Below are 14,045 nucleotides of genomic sequence, written 5' to 3' on the forward strand. Positions count from 1 at the left end.
TAGGGTTTGTCAATGTGAGTGGGAATTTAGGTCTAGACAGAATAAGTGCAGTGGTTAGTCTGAAAGATGAGGTTTGGTGGTGAACTGTGTGTCAGTTTGATAGTTATTAAAGTTACAGATTACTTGTTCATTTCTCAAATCATATTTACGTAAATACTCAGCTGTAACATTCCAAAGTCTCTGAACCTTAATAGTCCTCCATTTTTCAGAGGCCTCCAGAATTCAGAGAATTGTAAATGAGATGTTTCAACTTCCAGCCAATTGGCAAGAGTTCAGCCCTGACAGCCATCCTCCCCGTCCCAGTGCTCAGCTCCTGCCTGTGCTGCTGCTGCAGTGACCTTCCTCCCAGAGAGAACATTCTGCCTTGCATTGATAAGTGAGGAAGGCTCACTGGGCCTGATTTCCAAGTATGGGGATGGCAAACACGGGGGGACACAACTTTAAAGTGAGGGGAGATAGGTATAAGACAGATGTCAGAGGTAGTTTCTTTACTCATTGAGTAATAAGGGTATGGAATGCTTTGCCTGCAACAGTAGTAGATTCGCCAAGTTTAAGTACATTTAAGTCGTCATTGGGCTAACATATGGACGTACATGGGATAGTGCAGGTGGGATGGGCTTCAGATTAGTATGACAGGGCAGCGCAACATCGAGGGCCGAAGGGCCTGTACTGCGCTGTAATGTTCTATGTTCTATGATTCACTCTGACTTCTCTCCGGGGGTACTGCCAGCTGTTGGGTATTTCCAGCAGCACGGCACCTCGTGGGGCAGCACGCTGGTTCCGTGGTTAGTGCTGCTGCCTCACAGTGCTAGGGACTCGGGTTCCATTCCAGCCTCGGGTGACTGTCTGTGTGGAGTTGGCACTTTCTCCCCACGTCTGTGTGCATTTCCTCCCACAGTCCAAAGATGTGCAAGTTGGGGGAATTGCAAATGTAGTGTTCAGTGATTGGGAGGTTAGGTGCATTAGTCAGGGTTAACTGTAGCATAATAGGATAGGGGAATGGGTCTGGATGCATTAATTTTCAGAGGGTGGGTGTGGACTTGTTGGGCCAAATGGCCTGTTTGCACACACTGTAGAATTTCGATGAATCTGCATTTCCTTGGTTTGTAGTTTGTGAAACTTCTCTGCTCTTCACAGCAATCCAGTGAAAGTGTCCGTTGGTGAGATCTTCAAACAGTTACTGGGATGGGATCAGGATGTTCTTCTTCCTAAATTATATGGCAATGGTCAAGGTCGAGGGCATGTTTCTAAAGAGGGAACCAATGATCATGATCAGCAACTGATAGGAAACAAAAATAAACCCCAGTTATGCTGTCGACTTCAGCGGGAGCATACTGGCAAACGTTTACAGCTGAGGATACATTTGAGTAACTGATAAGGTCAAATTAACAGAAACTAACATGCTCAATTGGTCATTCTATTGTAGAGACACCATCTCCCCCCACGCTTTATGGCCTGGTCTCCTCCTGTGATCTTTGGTTGTTTGGCGATGGACTATTCCCCTGACGTCACCAAGGTAACCTGGAAGAAAGGTGGGGAGCTAATCACGACTGGATTGAAGACTTACCCATCAGTGAGAAAGAAGAAGGGAACCTACACCCTGAGCAGCCAGTTAACCCTGCCCGACTCAGCGGTAGATTGCCCCAGCAAAATCTACTGTGAGGTTCAACACAGCGGGACACACAAGAGCAAAGTAATGCCATGTCCAGGTAAGTGTTGTGGGAACTGAGATAAACAGATCATCTGTGATTAACATGAAGAAGGCATTATTTATAACCGTTTTCACAGAATCACCTTATACAGCTCAGGAAAAAGGCCCTTTGATCCATCCAATTCACGCCTATCAATAACAGCCACCTAACTATTCCAGTCTCATGTGCCAGCACACGATCCATTGCCTTGTGTGACTTGCCCTTGTAAGGATACTTCATACTTATAATGAGGGGCTCAGTCTCTACATGACTTATAGGTGCTGAGCTCCAGGCTAACACCACCCTCTGTTTGATTTTGTTTTCCCCTGAGATCCACTTGGAACCTCCTGGCCTTACCTTCACCCTGTGCCCCTGAGGCATTGATTTCTCCATCAAGGGGAAAGGTTTCATCCAGTTTACCCTGTCTATGCCTAAAATAATTCTAGATATCATGATAATCTTCTCCCTAATTCTCCTCTGCTCCAAGGAAAACCCCTGTCTATCTAAACTAGTTTCATAACTAAAACCCTCCAACCCAGGCAAGACCCTGGCAAATCTCATCAATACTGCCTTCAGTGTAATCACATTCCTTCGATAACATGCACACAACGCTTCAGTATGGCCTAACCTGTGTTTTATTAAGTTCCAGTATCATCTCACCACTCTTCATTGTCAATGTCTAGGCTAATAAAAGCAAATATCCTCCCACTTTCTTAGCCTCTTTATCCAGACGACACAGTACTATAGGGGATCGGTGGGTACATGCACCAAAGATCCTCAGGCCTTTCCAGGGTTCCACCATTCAAAACATCATACCTCACAGATTCTTCTGCCGAATTACATCACCTTACATTTATTCAGAATAATTTCCATTTGCAACTTTTCTCTTCACATACAACCAACCCTTTTATATCCTCCTGCAATCTAAAGCCATTATGCTCATGATTTACCAACATGACAGTTTTCATTTAATCTGTGAATTCACTGGTTAATCCTCCTAAATTTGAGTCTCAATCATTGGTATGAAAGAGAAATAGCACGGAAATCAACACTAATCTCTACAGAACACCAGGAGACATAGATTTCCTGTCACGCAGACATCCGATGACTATTAACCCCTGCTCCCACCATTCAGCCAGTTCTGGATCCAATCTGTCAAATTAACTCGGATCCCATTGGCTCTGATTAGTGCTATCATCTGGACATCGAGTTATCTCTATGAAAACTACTATCAAATTGTTACACATGACTTCCTCTCAATAAAACCGTGCTGAAAATTGTTGATTTATCTTCCAAATGAAGACTAATTTCACTTCTCAATAGTTTCCTTACCACTGAGACTAGCTTGACAGATCTGTGTTTTCATTATTTATCCCTTCCTTCATCCTGCATAACAGTGCAACGTTGGCTGATCTACACTCACTTGGCACAACTGCTGTGGCCAGACAGGAATTCTAAATTATTGTCAGCAACCCAACTATTTCATCCTTTGCATCGCTCAACCGCTTGGTATACTTTTCATCTGCCCTGGAAATATAACCACTTTTCATTCAGCAAGACAACACAGAACATCACGTCATGTGTCCTAATTTCTGAAAGTACATCACAACACCCCTCCATGATTTCTGTCCCCACATTGTTACTCTTACTAGTGAACACTGACACAACACATTCGTTTTGACCACAACCAAATCCTCCGGCTCCACTCCAATAATAACACTTAATGGGCATTATTGTTTCCCGAATAATTCTTTTATTATGAATGAGTCTGTAACTTTTAAAAATATTTTCCTTTATTTTGACTGGTATTATTTTCTCATGGTCCCTTTTGCTCTTCTAATTCCTTTGTCTTTCAAACTCCCCCTTGCACGTTCTGTACTCCATATTAGTTTCTATTGTTTTGAGATTTCAGTATAGACCGGAAGCCTCCCTTGTTTCTCTTTATCTCCCCCTCCATGCCCTTTGGTGTCCAGAGCCCACTGCATTCTTGGTACCACGCAGTGGGTTCCTGGGAAATGTCTTCCCTGCGATTTTCCTGTCTCTTTCTTAAATGTGTCACACTGCTCTGACCCAGATTTACCAATAAGTGTCAGCTTCCAGTCCACTCTGGTCAAGTCATTTCCTGATCTTACTAAAATTGTCCTTCCCCTTTTCAGAACTTTGGGCCAATTTCTATTCCTTTGCAGTACAATCTGAAATCCAACTGATTTACCATCACTGTCTGCAAAGTGCTCCACCATTGATGTTTTACCCACTGGGTCCACTTCATTCCCTAAAGTTAAGTTCAGGTTCACCCCTCTCTTGCAAGGTCTGGATTAAAATTCTCTGTATTAAACACATACTTTGTTCAAATATTCTCCTGGGGGCATTTTCAGAATTGTGCTCCCTCTAAATGTTTGACAAAATGAATATCCAAGCCTATGCTGAGGAAGTTAAAAACCTCTTTTCTCATTCCCCTATTTAATTTACATGTCTCTGAAATTTGCCCATGTATTTGCACTTGGTCTTTTGGACCTATAGTAAGGTCTATCGTGCTCTCCCAGTAGTTATGTTTGCTGTGTTTTGGTTTTGAAGTACTGTCCATTTGCCTTTGTTCAATGAGGTATCCATGATTTCATTTCTCTTTACAGCCTAAAATACTCTTGTCAGAATTGCGACAGAAGCAACATTCTGTACCGCACACCCCCGCCCCCATCCTTTTCCATCTTTCCCTGTCTCGCTTGAAGGCACTAAATCCTGGAATATTGAATAGCCACTCCTGCCCGGCTCTCAATATGTCTCAGTGATAGCAACGGCATCATATCTTCATTTATGCCAGTAATTCGTCTGCCTTGTTCATCAGACTCTGTCATTAAAACGAATACCATCCAACGTTGCTATCTCCCTTCTGATGTTACCGGCCTATAGTTTCTATGCCTCCTTGATTCCCTTGCTGTGTCCTCTAACTTCAGCCTTTCACATTGTCCTGCTGATCTTTCTGTGTGGATCCCAGCTTCTCCAGCACTCTGCACAATTATGATTCCTGTATCCATTAACCACAAGAAACCTTGATATATGAGAACTGATTGTATTTGTTATGAAATTCGTTAGATAATGTATGTGATGTGTTTCCTAAAGGTCCAGATATTCTCCAACCAACTCTTCTCCTAACTGTGAGCTCCAGTGAAGACATCGCAAGCAGCAAGTTTGCAACCGTCGTCTGTTCAATCATCGAGTTCCATCCGAAGTCAATCTCCGTGAGTTGGTTGAAAAATGGCCGACCCTTGGATTCTGGCTTCTTCACGTCTCCCGTGTGTGAGGCGGACGGGAACTTCTCGGTGACGAGTCGGCTGATGGTCCGTTATGGTGAATGGTACAACAGCGCGGTCTATACCTGCCAGGTCATTCATGGAGAGAACACTCAAAGTAAAAACATCACCGCACTCCAGGGTAAGAGACACATACTGAGAGAGCTACAAATCATTCTGAACTCTGATGTGAATCAAACACACTAATTTATCAGGCGTAGTAAACAGCACGGTACAGCTTCTCCTTTCCCAACATGCCACGTGTCTCATTTCAGTTTGAGTGTTACATTAGCATTGCTCATAATTCAACCTTTTGGCAAGTCAGAGTAGCATGTTTCCTCTCTGTTGAAGATAGATATATAGACAGTGAGCTTTGTTAAATAGTTTGTTGCCTGACCATGCTGGAGAGGCATTCAGAGTGCTGAATCCTTGCCTGGTAGCCGCTTCAAGGATAAGTTTGGGGTGGAGGGGGGATATTGGAGAGATATCTGATTGAAACATAGAAAATACTGAGAGACTGAGGTCGAGTGAATGTGGAATAGGTGTTTGACTGGTAGGCGAGACTAGGACCCAAGGGCACAGTCTCAGGGTCAAAGGGGCACCGTTTAGAACTGAGATGGGGAGGGTTTCTTCAGCCAGAGGGTGATGAGTCTGTGGAACATGTTGCTGCAGATGGCTGTGGGGGCCAGGCCATTGTGTGTACTCAAGCCAGAGATAGATCGGCTCTTGTTTCGTACGGGGAGGAGGCAGGAGAATGGCTTTAGCCCGAAATGTCGATTTTCCTGCTCGTCGGATGCTGCCTGACCTGCTGTGCTTTTCCAGCATCATTCTGATCTAAACTCTGGATTGGCCGAACATCCTTATTCTGATCCTCTATCAAATTGACGTGGTTAAAATATGCAGTGACCCTAACTTGAAAATAAATTAAAATGCGTTCAATGCTTCATTCCCTGCTCAGGAATGACCTGTTGGTTGGACATTGTACGACATCGATTTTTTTCTGGTACTGAGCTCTTTAACTTCATTTATGGGATCAGACCACAGACCAAGTGGCTGTCACATTTGATGAACTGGGATAAACGTGATCTCACTGAGCTGCTTTAAGATGCTCTCTGTAATTAGTAGATGAGGCAGGAGAATAAATTCTGGTGGGAATGCTACAATAGGGATGAATGAACTAGGAACTCGAGACAGGCTGATTTAGCCTGGTTTGGGGTGGCGATGTTTACACAGTGAGTAGTGGATGTCTATAAAATTAGTGACATTTCCATCGCGTTTGTAGATTAATTAAAGACGCTTTTGTTTGTGTTTTTTCTCCCCTGCTCTATGAAGAAATTAAAAAATGCAGCTTGGTAAATAAACTGAAAGTACAGACCAGTTATGAACTAACTGAATAGAGCAAAAGACTTAAGGAGTTGGGTATCCTTCTCGATATCCAATGCTGTACTCAATGTCTTGTTTTCAGATCTATTCCAAACACAGCCCACGAGGAACAATGACATAAATTAGAGAATGACATCACACCAATAACGCAAAGTATTTTTGATCACGTTAAATATAATGAACAGAATTTCCATGGCTGTTCACCGCTCCTGTAACACTTCAGAACTCTGCAAAGAGAATAATTTTTATTTATTATAATTTGTCCAAAATTTGGGATGTGATTTGGCAGTCAGTGTGACCAGCAGCACTTGCATCTAAAGGTTATGAACATAGAAATGAACTCATTATATTCAGATTACTCTTGTCACAAGTATCAATAGATGGTCTTAAGTGAGAGACAAACTCTGAAAGAAAGGTCATTCCATGGGTTACATGATGGTATCTTTGATGATTTTACTTTTTTCACAGGTTTCACTTGTTACAAAGCCAGTGTTCTTTAGGAATAATTACTCAGGGTATGCTATAGGTAATCACAAATGTTTCACAGATCAAAATACATCAACAATAGTAAGCATCGTTTCAGAATAGTTGGAGTTGCCATTTTGAACGTGGTGTCTTCACCCTGTGAAGGAGTAATCTGAAGATTGGCTGTTTGTATCAGAAAGGGGCATTTTTCATTGACTTTGATTTTTGTTTCATAGAAGATACCGAGTGCCACCCTAACACCGTTAAAATCCTCCCACCGCCAGTAGAACAAGTCTTACTGGAGGCGACGGTGACGTTAACCTGCGTTGTGTCCAATCTTCCTTCTGGAGTCAACGTGACCTGGAAACAAGAAAAGAAGCCTCTGAAATCAGAGATTGCTGAGCAGCCTGGACAGAATCCCGACAGCGTGATCAGCAAATTAGACATTTCTACTGAAGCCTGGCTGAGTGGCGTTACTTTTGAATGTGTGGTGTACCATCAGAATCTACCGACTCCGCTGAGAGACTCCATCCACAAGGAGAAAGGTGAGCGGTGAGATTAAAGCACAAAGGATCCCATGTGTAATCCAGATCCAGTTACATCAATGACAGGCTTTGATTGGAAATGAACCAACACCGTTGGGAGCATTAATGATGCATCTGAAGGCAGGATAGCTAAGTAGCTGATTAAGGAAAAGATGGACCAAAGGATATTGTATTCTGATTAAGTCAGATAAGGTGGTAAGAAGCCTGGGTTGTGACGTCACCATCAGCAATGACAAATGGACAGAATGTCCTCGTTGTGGGCTGGAAACATGGAGGCAACTTTCACATTAAACTTTCCTTTTTTTACTGAACAGAATGTGTACCATACTGCTCCTTTAGAAAACGAAAGTGAATAAATCCCAAATTAAACATGGCGTATTTTAATATTTAGTGAAATTGTGATATTGGTTCAGGATTTTTTTGGTTGATTTATATTTGTCTTCTATATTCTGCAGTGATTAATCCGCTAGAGCCATCAGTGTCGGTCCTCCTGCCACCAACAGAAGAAATCTCCGCTCAGAGGTTTCTCTCCCTCACCTGTTTAGTGAGAGGTTTCTCCCCCCGAGAGATCTTCGTCAAGTGGACAAACAATGACAAGCCAGTGAATCCCAGTAACTACAAGAACACCGAGGTGATAGCGGAGAGTGACAACACTTCCTTCTTCATCTACAGACTGTTATCCATTACAGCGGAGGAGTGGGCCAGCGGTGCTTCTTACTCCTGTGTGGTGGGACATGAAGCGATTCCATTGAAGATCATCAACAGAACAGTCGATAAATCCAGCGGTAAACCGAGTTTTGTAAACATTTCACTTGCACTGATGGACACTGTTAATTCATGTCAATAAAAATCTCAAAGTTGCATTTAATAATTCAACAGAAGTAATGAAGTGTTTTTTTTCCTCCCGTTGTGAGTTAAATACTGAATTAGTTGTTTCTCTCTCTCACGTACATTCCATCTGTGTAGTTAAAGTGGATTATTAACAGGTCTAGGACGAGTGTCTTGTGCAGTTAATGTTCTCTGCTCAGATACACCCTGGGTCAGAGACAGAGTAAAGCTCACTCATTGCAGGATTCCACCAAGTACCTTATCCATCCTCAATCCCTCTGTGACAAAATCTGACAATGTCCATTTTATGTCAAGGGTCGGGCACGAGTTTTGAACTTGGTGTTTTTGATTCCCCCGATTGGACATTCTTACAAAATTCATGTCAGTTTTAAACTGCCAAATTGCACCAATTGGAAATGTAAATTTAAGACACTTTAAAATTAAATTTGATTGGAACATACCAATCGTAAAGAGTGCAGAACAGTTTGAATGTAACCTTTGTTTCTGGGGAACTGCCAGGGATCTTGCACCAGTGCATGAGTTGACAGAATGTATCTTCACTTTCACACCAAAGAGAATCAACAGATAAGTTGTTGTGGAGCAGAGGGGAGGGGAACAATGAATGATCTGTCCTCTTGCTCCCTGTGCAGAGCTTTCATGGTAGATGTCCTCTGTAATGTAACCCAGCTGCTAACAGGGACAGTCAGCTTCTTGCTTACTGTCCAAAGATTTTACATTTCCATGCAAAACAATACCTTTGAAGCATGTTAGACACGCTTGGCTCTGTTAACAAATGATTAACATTGATTCCCATAATCCAAAACTGGTGTTTGCATCGTCCCAGTTTGAATTCCATAGTTTTGTCTCAGTTTTCTGGAGCACATGGGATCAATTCTGGTATTCGAATACCTGATATCATTTTGTTTCACAGACAGAAATAAGTAGACATTTTCTAATAAACATATTCAGAAATGTTATCTCTGGGGCAGTGGGGATTTGAACTCACGCCTTTTCTCTCAGAGACAGAAGTTCTATCACTGCAACAGAAGAGTTGCTCATAAAACGGTTACCTCAGCACGACGATGGGAAATGTTTCCTGCAACACCAAGGTCAAATCTAATTATGGGCAATGCATTAAAATTAGAACAATAAATTAGAATAATGAAAATTGCAGTCTGGTATAAGAACAGATGCAGAGAGATGATCGCAAATACACACGTAATGACAAATATACGGGCTCTCACCTAAAGACACATATTTATGTGCACACTCAAATGTGCATATATATAAGATGTCACACATGCATACTCACACAGAGCCACACATGCAAGTGGTACTTGAACACTCAGCTAAGCTCATACAAAAACTCACATACACCGAAAGAAAATCATTTGCACAAATGAACAGGAGTACTCACACATAACCATGAGAAACATCGACACACGGTAACACACAAATGGGCATGAATACATATACATTCATACAGCACAATGCGTACAGACATACACAAATGAACACACAGATACAAATTCCGAAAAATGTCCTCCCACATGTCAACTCACACAGGCACGTAAGTGCACAGAGATAAACATTAATATCATTATTTTCCCATTTTCAGAATCACAAACATACGATGACAGAGGCAGCTGAATTAGTTATTTTTAAACCACATTGATCAGCATGTATACAATATCACACGCACACACAAATTCAGAGTCTCACATGCAGGCACACAAGTGCATAGATGAACAAATAGAGGGGCGTTTAGTAAATAAGGATAATGGGCACAAGGATCAGCAAGCATCCACAAACAATAGCACAAACAAGCTTATCAGGAGATGGTTTGGGAAAGATTGCCACACAAGCAATCATCATCATATAAATATAAACATCCATCAAAACATAACATTGCATGCTAACATTTATTCAGCATAAACATGAAAATAACCTAGTTTCGGTAGGATCTGAAACAGACACATAATCACATATTTTAGATAGCACTAATGAAAAGTGAACACTCACAAAGACATTACAAGATAAGCATAGGCAGCAACGAAGTGGCATATTAGCATGATGATGCTTACACAATGTGAAAAGACCAAACTTTATGTGCACAAACACATGAGCACACCAGCAGTAAAGGAACAGGAATATGTTTATTCATGCACAGACTCCAACTTGGGCAAGAGTGAAGTAAGAGACTCTCATAACCACATACACAAACATTAAAGGGAAACCAAACACACCAAGCTGTAGATCAAATAAATTAAGGGACACACGTACAAAAACTTATTCCTAAATATACAGATCCTACAAACTAAAATATGAAGCAATGTCCTGACTGTGATGTCACTTATATTCATGATTTGCCAAGCAATTGGTCACCAATATAAAAGATGAGAATCACATTTGAACTTTTATTCAGTGATGGCCACAATTTTCAACTAAAGTGCTGTCACAGCCTATATTTAAAATATAATGATATAACTAAAATCATCATTCGTAATAAGCATTCCTCAAATAATAATATCCTTAAATAATAGATGAAAAGAAAAATCATTTAAAACGTTCTGACACGGACAATGAAGAAAGAACATGTGCAGTTAGTATTTGTAATTTCTTGCTGAGTCAATAATGCACTAATAGATACAGATAAGAGTCACATTGAGAAATACCTGACTGCTTTATGAAGATGTAATGGTCTCCATTTACATGACTTGGATGCAGATAGATCGATCTGGATCAATAAACAATCTCAATGCGTTCTCTCGGCTTTATATTCATAGATTCAATAGATCGCACTTGGATTGAAGACTATGAGGATGATAACAGCAACATCTGGACAACTGCTTCCACGTTCATCACCTTGTTCTTCCTGAGTATTTTCTACAGCGCTGCCGTCACTCTGGTGAAGGTGAGAATAATCACATCTTTCTCACGCCAAGCAGCCCAATATGTTTTGTGAAATCTCTAAGTGTGCCATTGAATAAACATTAAATCTGAAAGTCCCTGGTCATAAATATCTGCGTCATTGCTTTCTCTCTCTTTTCCAGGTTAAGTGAATGAGTTGTGGACCCCTTTGATTTTCCTGATCTGCTTATCAAGGTCTCTGAATTCCCAATCTCCAATCTGTCCTGTTGCTGACTCTAACAGTGAGATGACTTCAGTTTATCAGCGTGTAACTGAGACAATTATTGATGGATTTTCCTTTTTACTTTGATATCTTTGAGATGGTTGTGGTTGGAAGAATATTGTAGCTTCCCAGTTGTTTAAAGCCCGTTTGTTTTGTTTTTATTTGTTCCTTACTCAGAATGGTTGCCTACCCTTTCTGATGAGCCTTTGTATTCCCTTTCGTGTGACTGTTACTGATGTACAGAAAATTCCCAGCTCACAGCGCATGTGTTCTCGTCTCAATGTGGCATCCAGCCATTGTATTCACTTCTGTTAGCTTTTACATCAACTTTTTGGATAAAAATGCTTTCTGAAATGGTTAATAAATCTCGAATGAATATGCACTAATCTTGAGTTTGCTTAATTCTTTCTTCAAGGCCAGTCAGTAATAATACATTTACCCACATCCTACTCCTTTCCCAGCCAAATACTTTCACTTGTTCTGTTTGATTGTATTTTATCCAGTCATTTAGTTTAATGCTGCGCTACCATGCAGCCCACTAATGTAAATACATCTTTCACACGATATGCCTGATGGAACACTCCATAGGCAGAATGATTAGAGAACATTTCCGCTTATGCACCAAGGGTCACGGCCTCGGGTCACCTCATGATAATTTTATAGGCTCCACCAGAAGCCGAAAAAAGGCAGACAACGGAGTTTGAAAGTTTACTCTACACTGTCTAAACTAAAAGTACTCCCAATGTCAGGGCAGCCTGGGTTAGTAATGCAGAAATCGCCACCTAAAGCGCCCAACGAAACATTCATCAGCCAAAAATGTCAACGTTCAGTCAGGTATTCAGACACAACACGTGCACAATCCAAGGGCGGATTCTCAGAACTGGAGTTTTTCTCACACATAAATCTCATGGAGCGCAATTCCTGGGATCTACTTGACACACCATACCTGTCAAATCCCAGGGAATGAGACTGAGATCAGTCTGATACAGGGATATTACTGAACAGCAACCCTCAAAAATAATAAATCAGAGGGCGCTGTGATCAGGCAAGGCACAGCTCATGAGTACTTGAAATATTCAGCCATTGAGATCCATACGACGCAAGACGGAATTGAGAACCAATCACAGCAACTGGTCACAGAGTCTGGAAACAATCAGCAGAGGAGAACATTCTCAATTTCTCAGAGTTGGTGAGGTGTATCATCCCGGGAATAGTATTGTGAATCAGTCACGCACCCAATCTCATAACTTTGCATTTTTTTCAAAAACATGGCACCTGAAACTAGATGCAACATTCCAGGTGATACAAGAGACTTTTTATTTCAGTTTAACATAATTGCTTTGTGTTTGTTCTCGACAGCGTAGGGTGATGAAGTAGGGTTTATTTGCTCTTCTGTCCATGTGTCATGGTACATTCCCTGATTTGTGCACATACACACGGGGGATCCTCTGCTCCTTCACCCCTTTGGGTTTACCCCCTTACTATTGTATGTTCCCCTGAGTTCATCACAAAACAAAGAAGCAGGTCACCCCTCCCTGAGACTGTGATCTATCTGACACACCGATATTAATTAATAACAATCCTCAACAATTATAAATCACAGGTTGATTTCGATCAGGGAAGGCAGAGATTAGAAGTTCTGGAAACCCTGCTGCTTTCCATGTCCATTCCCACAAGCCGTCTGTCAAGCTTTGAAGCTCTTAGCTGTTCTTCCAATATCCTAACATTTTATTTTAAATTGCTATTAATATTTTTCTGTAATTTTGTATTATAGACCGAAGCACAGGTTGAACCAACAAGGACTCCAAACACTGAATGGAGTTCGTTTTTTAAAATTCTTGTTTCTATCCAGAATTTTCCTTCCATACAATGTAACCTTTTATTTCCCATCACCCAAGTCACCCATATTATCTTTATTTTCAGCTACTAACCAACACCAGTAAATTGAATAATTTATGTTCAAAGTCTCTCCCATCATCAAAGGTACGGCAGAGGTAGGAAGAGCTAGAAGGAGATTGGAGTCAATTTTTCTTGTGGTGAAACGTTACTACTGTTCTAACACAAGGTATTTCTGAGGGATGGTCTAGTGAAGCTATGTGGATGGAACTCAGAAATAAGAAAAGCATGATTATTTTGATGCGATTGTAATAGTCCCCCCAGTAGTCAGAGTGAAATTGAGTAGCAAATATGTCGAAAGATATTATTTATATGTGAGAATAATAGGATTGGAATAATAGCAAATTTTAACCTTCCAAACATAAAATGGGACAGCCATGGTCTTAAGAGCTTGTTTGGTGAGGAATTTGGTAAGTGCTAAAGTCAATTTTCTTCATTAATATGCAGATGTAACTATCACAGAAGGAGCAAACCTGACCTACTGTTGTGATATAAGGCAGGGCAAGTGACTGAATGGTTAGTAGGGGAGCTTTTTGGGGCCGGGGTCATAATTCGATTAGTTGTAAAATATTTATGGAAAGGATTGGCATTATATATAAGTTATAGTTCTTAATTGAACGAGGACAAATTTTGATAGTATGAGACAAAAACTTTCAAGGGTTGATTGCAGTAGACTGTTTGCAGCTCAAGGGACGGCCAGCAAGAGTGAGGCTTTCAGAAGTGAGATAACGTGAGTTCGGAGGCGTGATGTTCCTGTTGGTGTGAAGATAAGGCTGGTAAGAGGAGGAACCTTGGAGGAATAAAGATATTGAGGCTC

General features: G+C 41.2%; 1 gene segment (V, D, J or C); it reads left to right on the top strand.

Moving 5' to 3' along the window:
* The first annotated feature begins 1,474 nt into the window (after positions 1–1,474).
* On the top strand, positions 1,475–11,718 carry LOC148138588 (Ig heavy chain C region-like). The segment is given in 6 exon segments: positions 1,475–1,709; positions 4,809–5,120; positions 7,063–7,371; positions 7,827–8,156; positions 10,986–11,113; positions 11,253–11,718. Coding segments are annotated over 6 exon segments (1,308 nt in total).
* Positions 11,719–14,045: the final 2,327 nt, after the last annotated feature.

This window comes from Chiloscyllium plagiosum, unplaced genomic scaffold (assembly GCF_037043375.1).
Source record: "Chiloscyllium plagiosum isolate Xiang-an unplaced genomic scaffold, Cpla_swu_hap1 HiC_scaffold_40, whole genome shotgun sequence".
In the NCBI taxonomy this organism is placed as follows: domain Eukaryota; kingdom Metazoa; phylum Chordata; class Chondrichthyes; order Orectolobiformes; family Hemiscylliidae; genus Chiloscyllium; species Chiloscyllium plagiosum.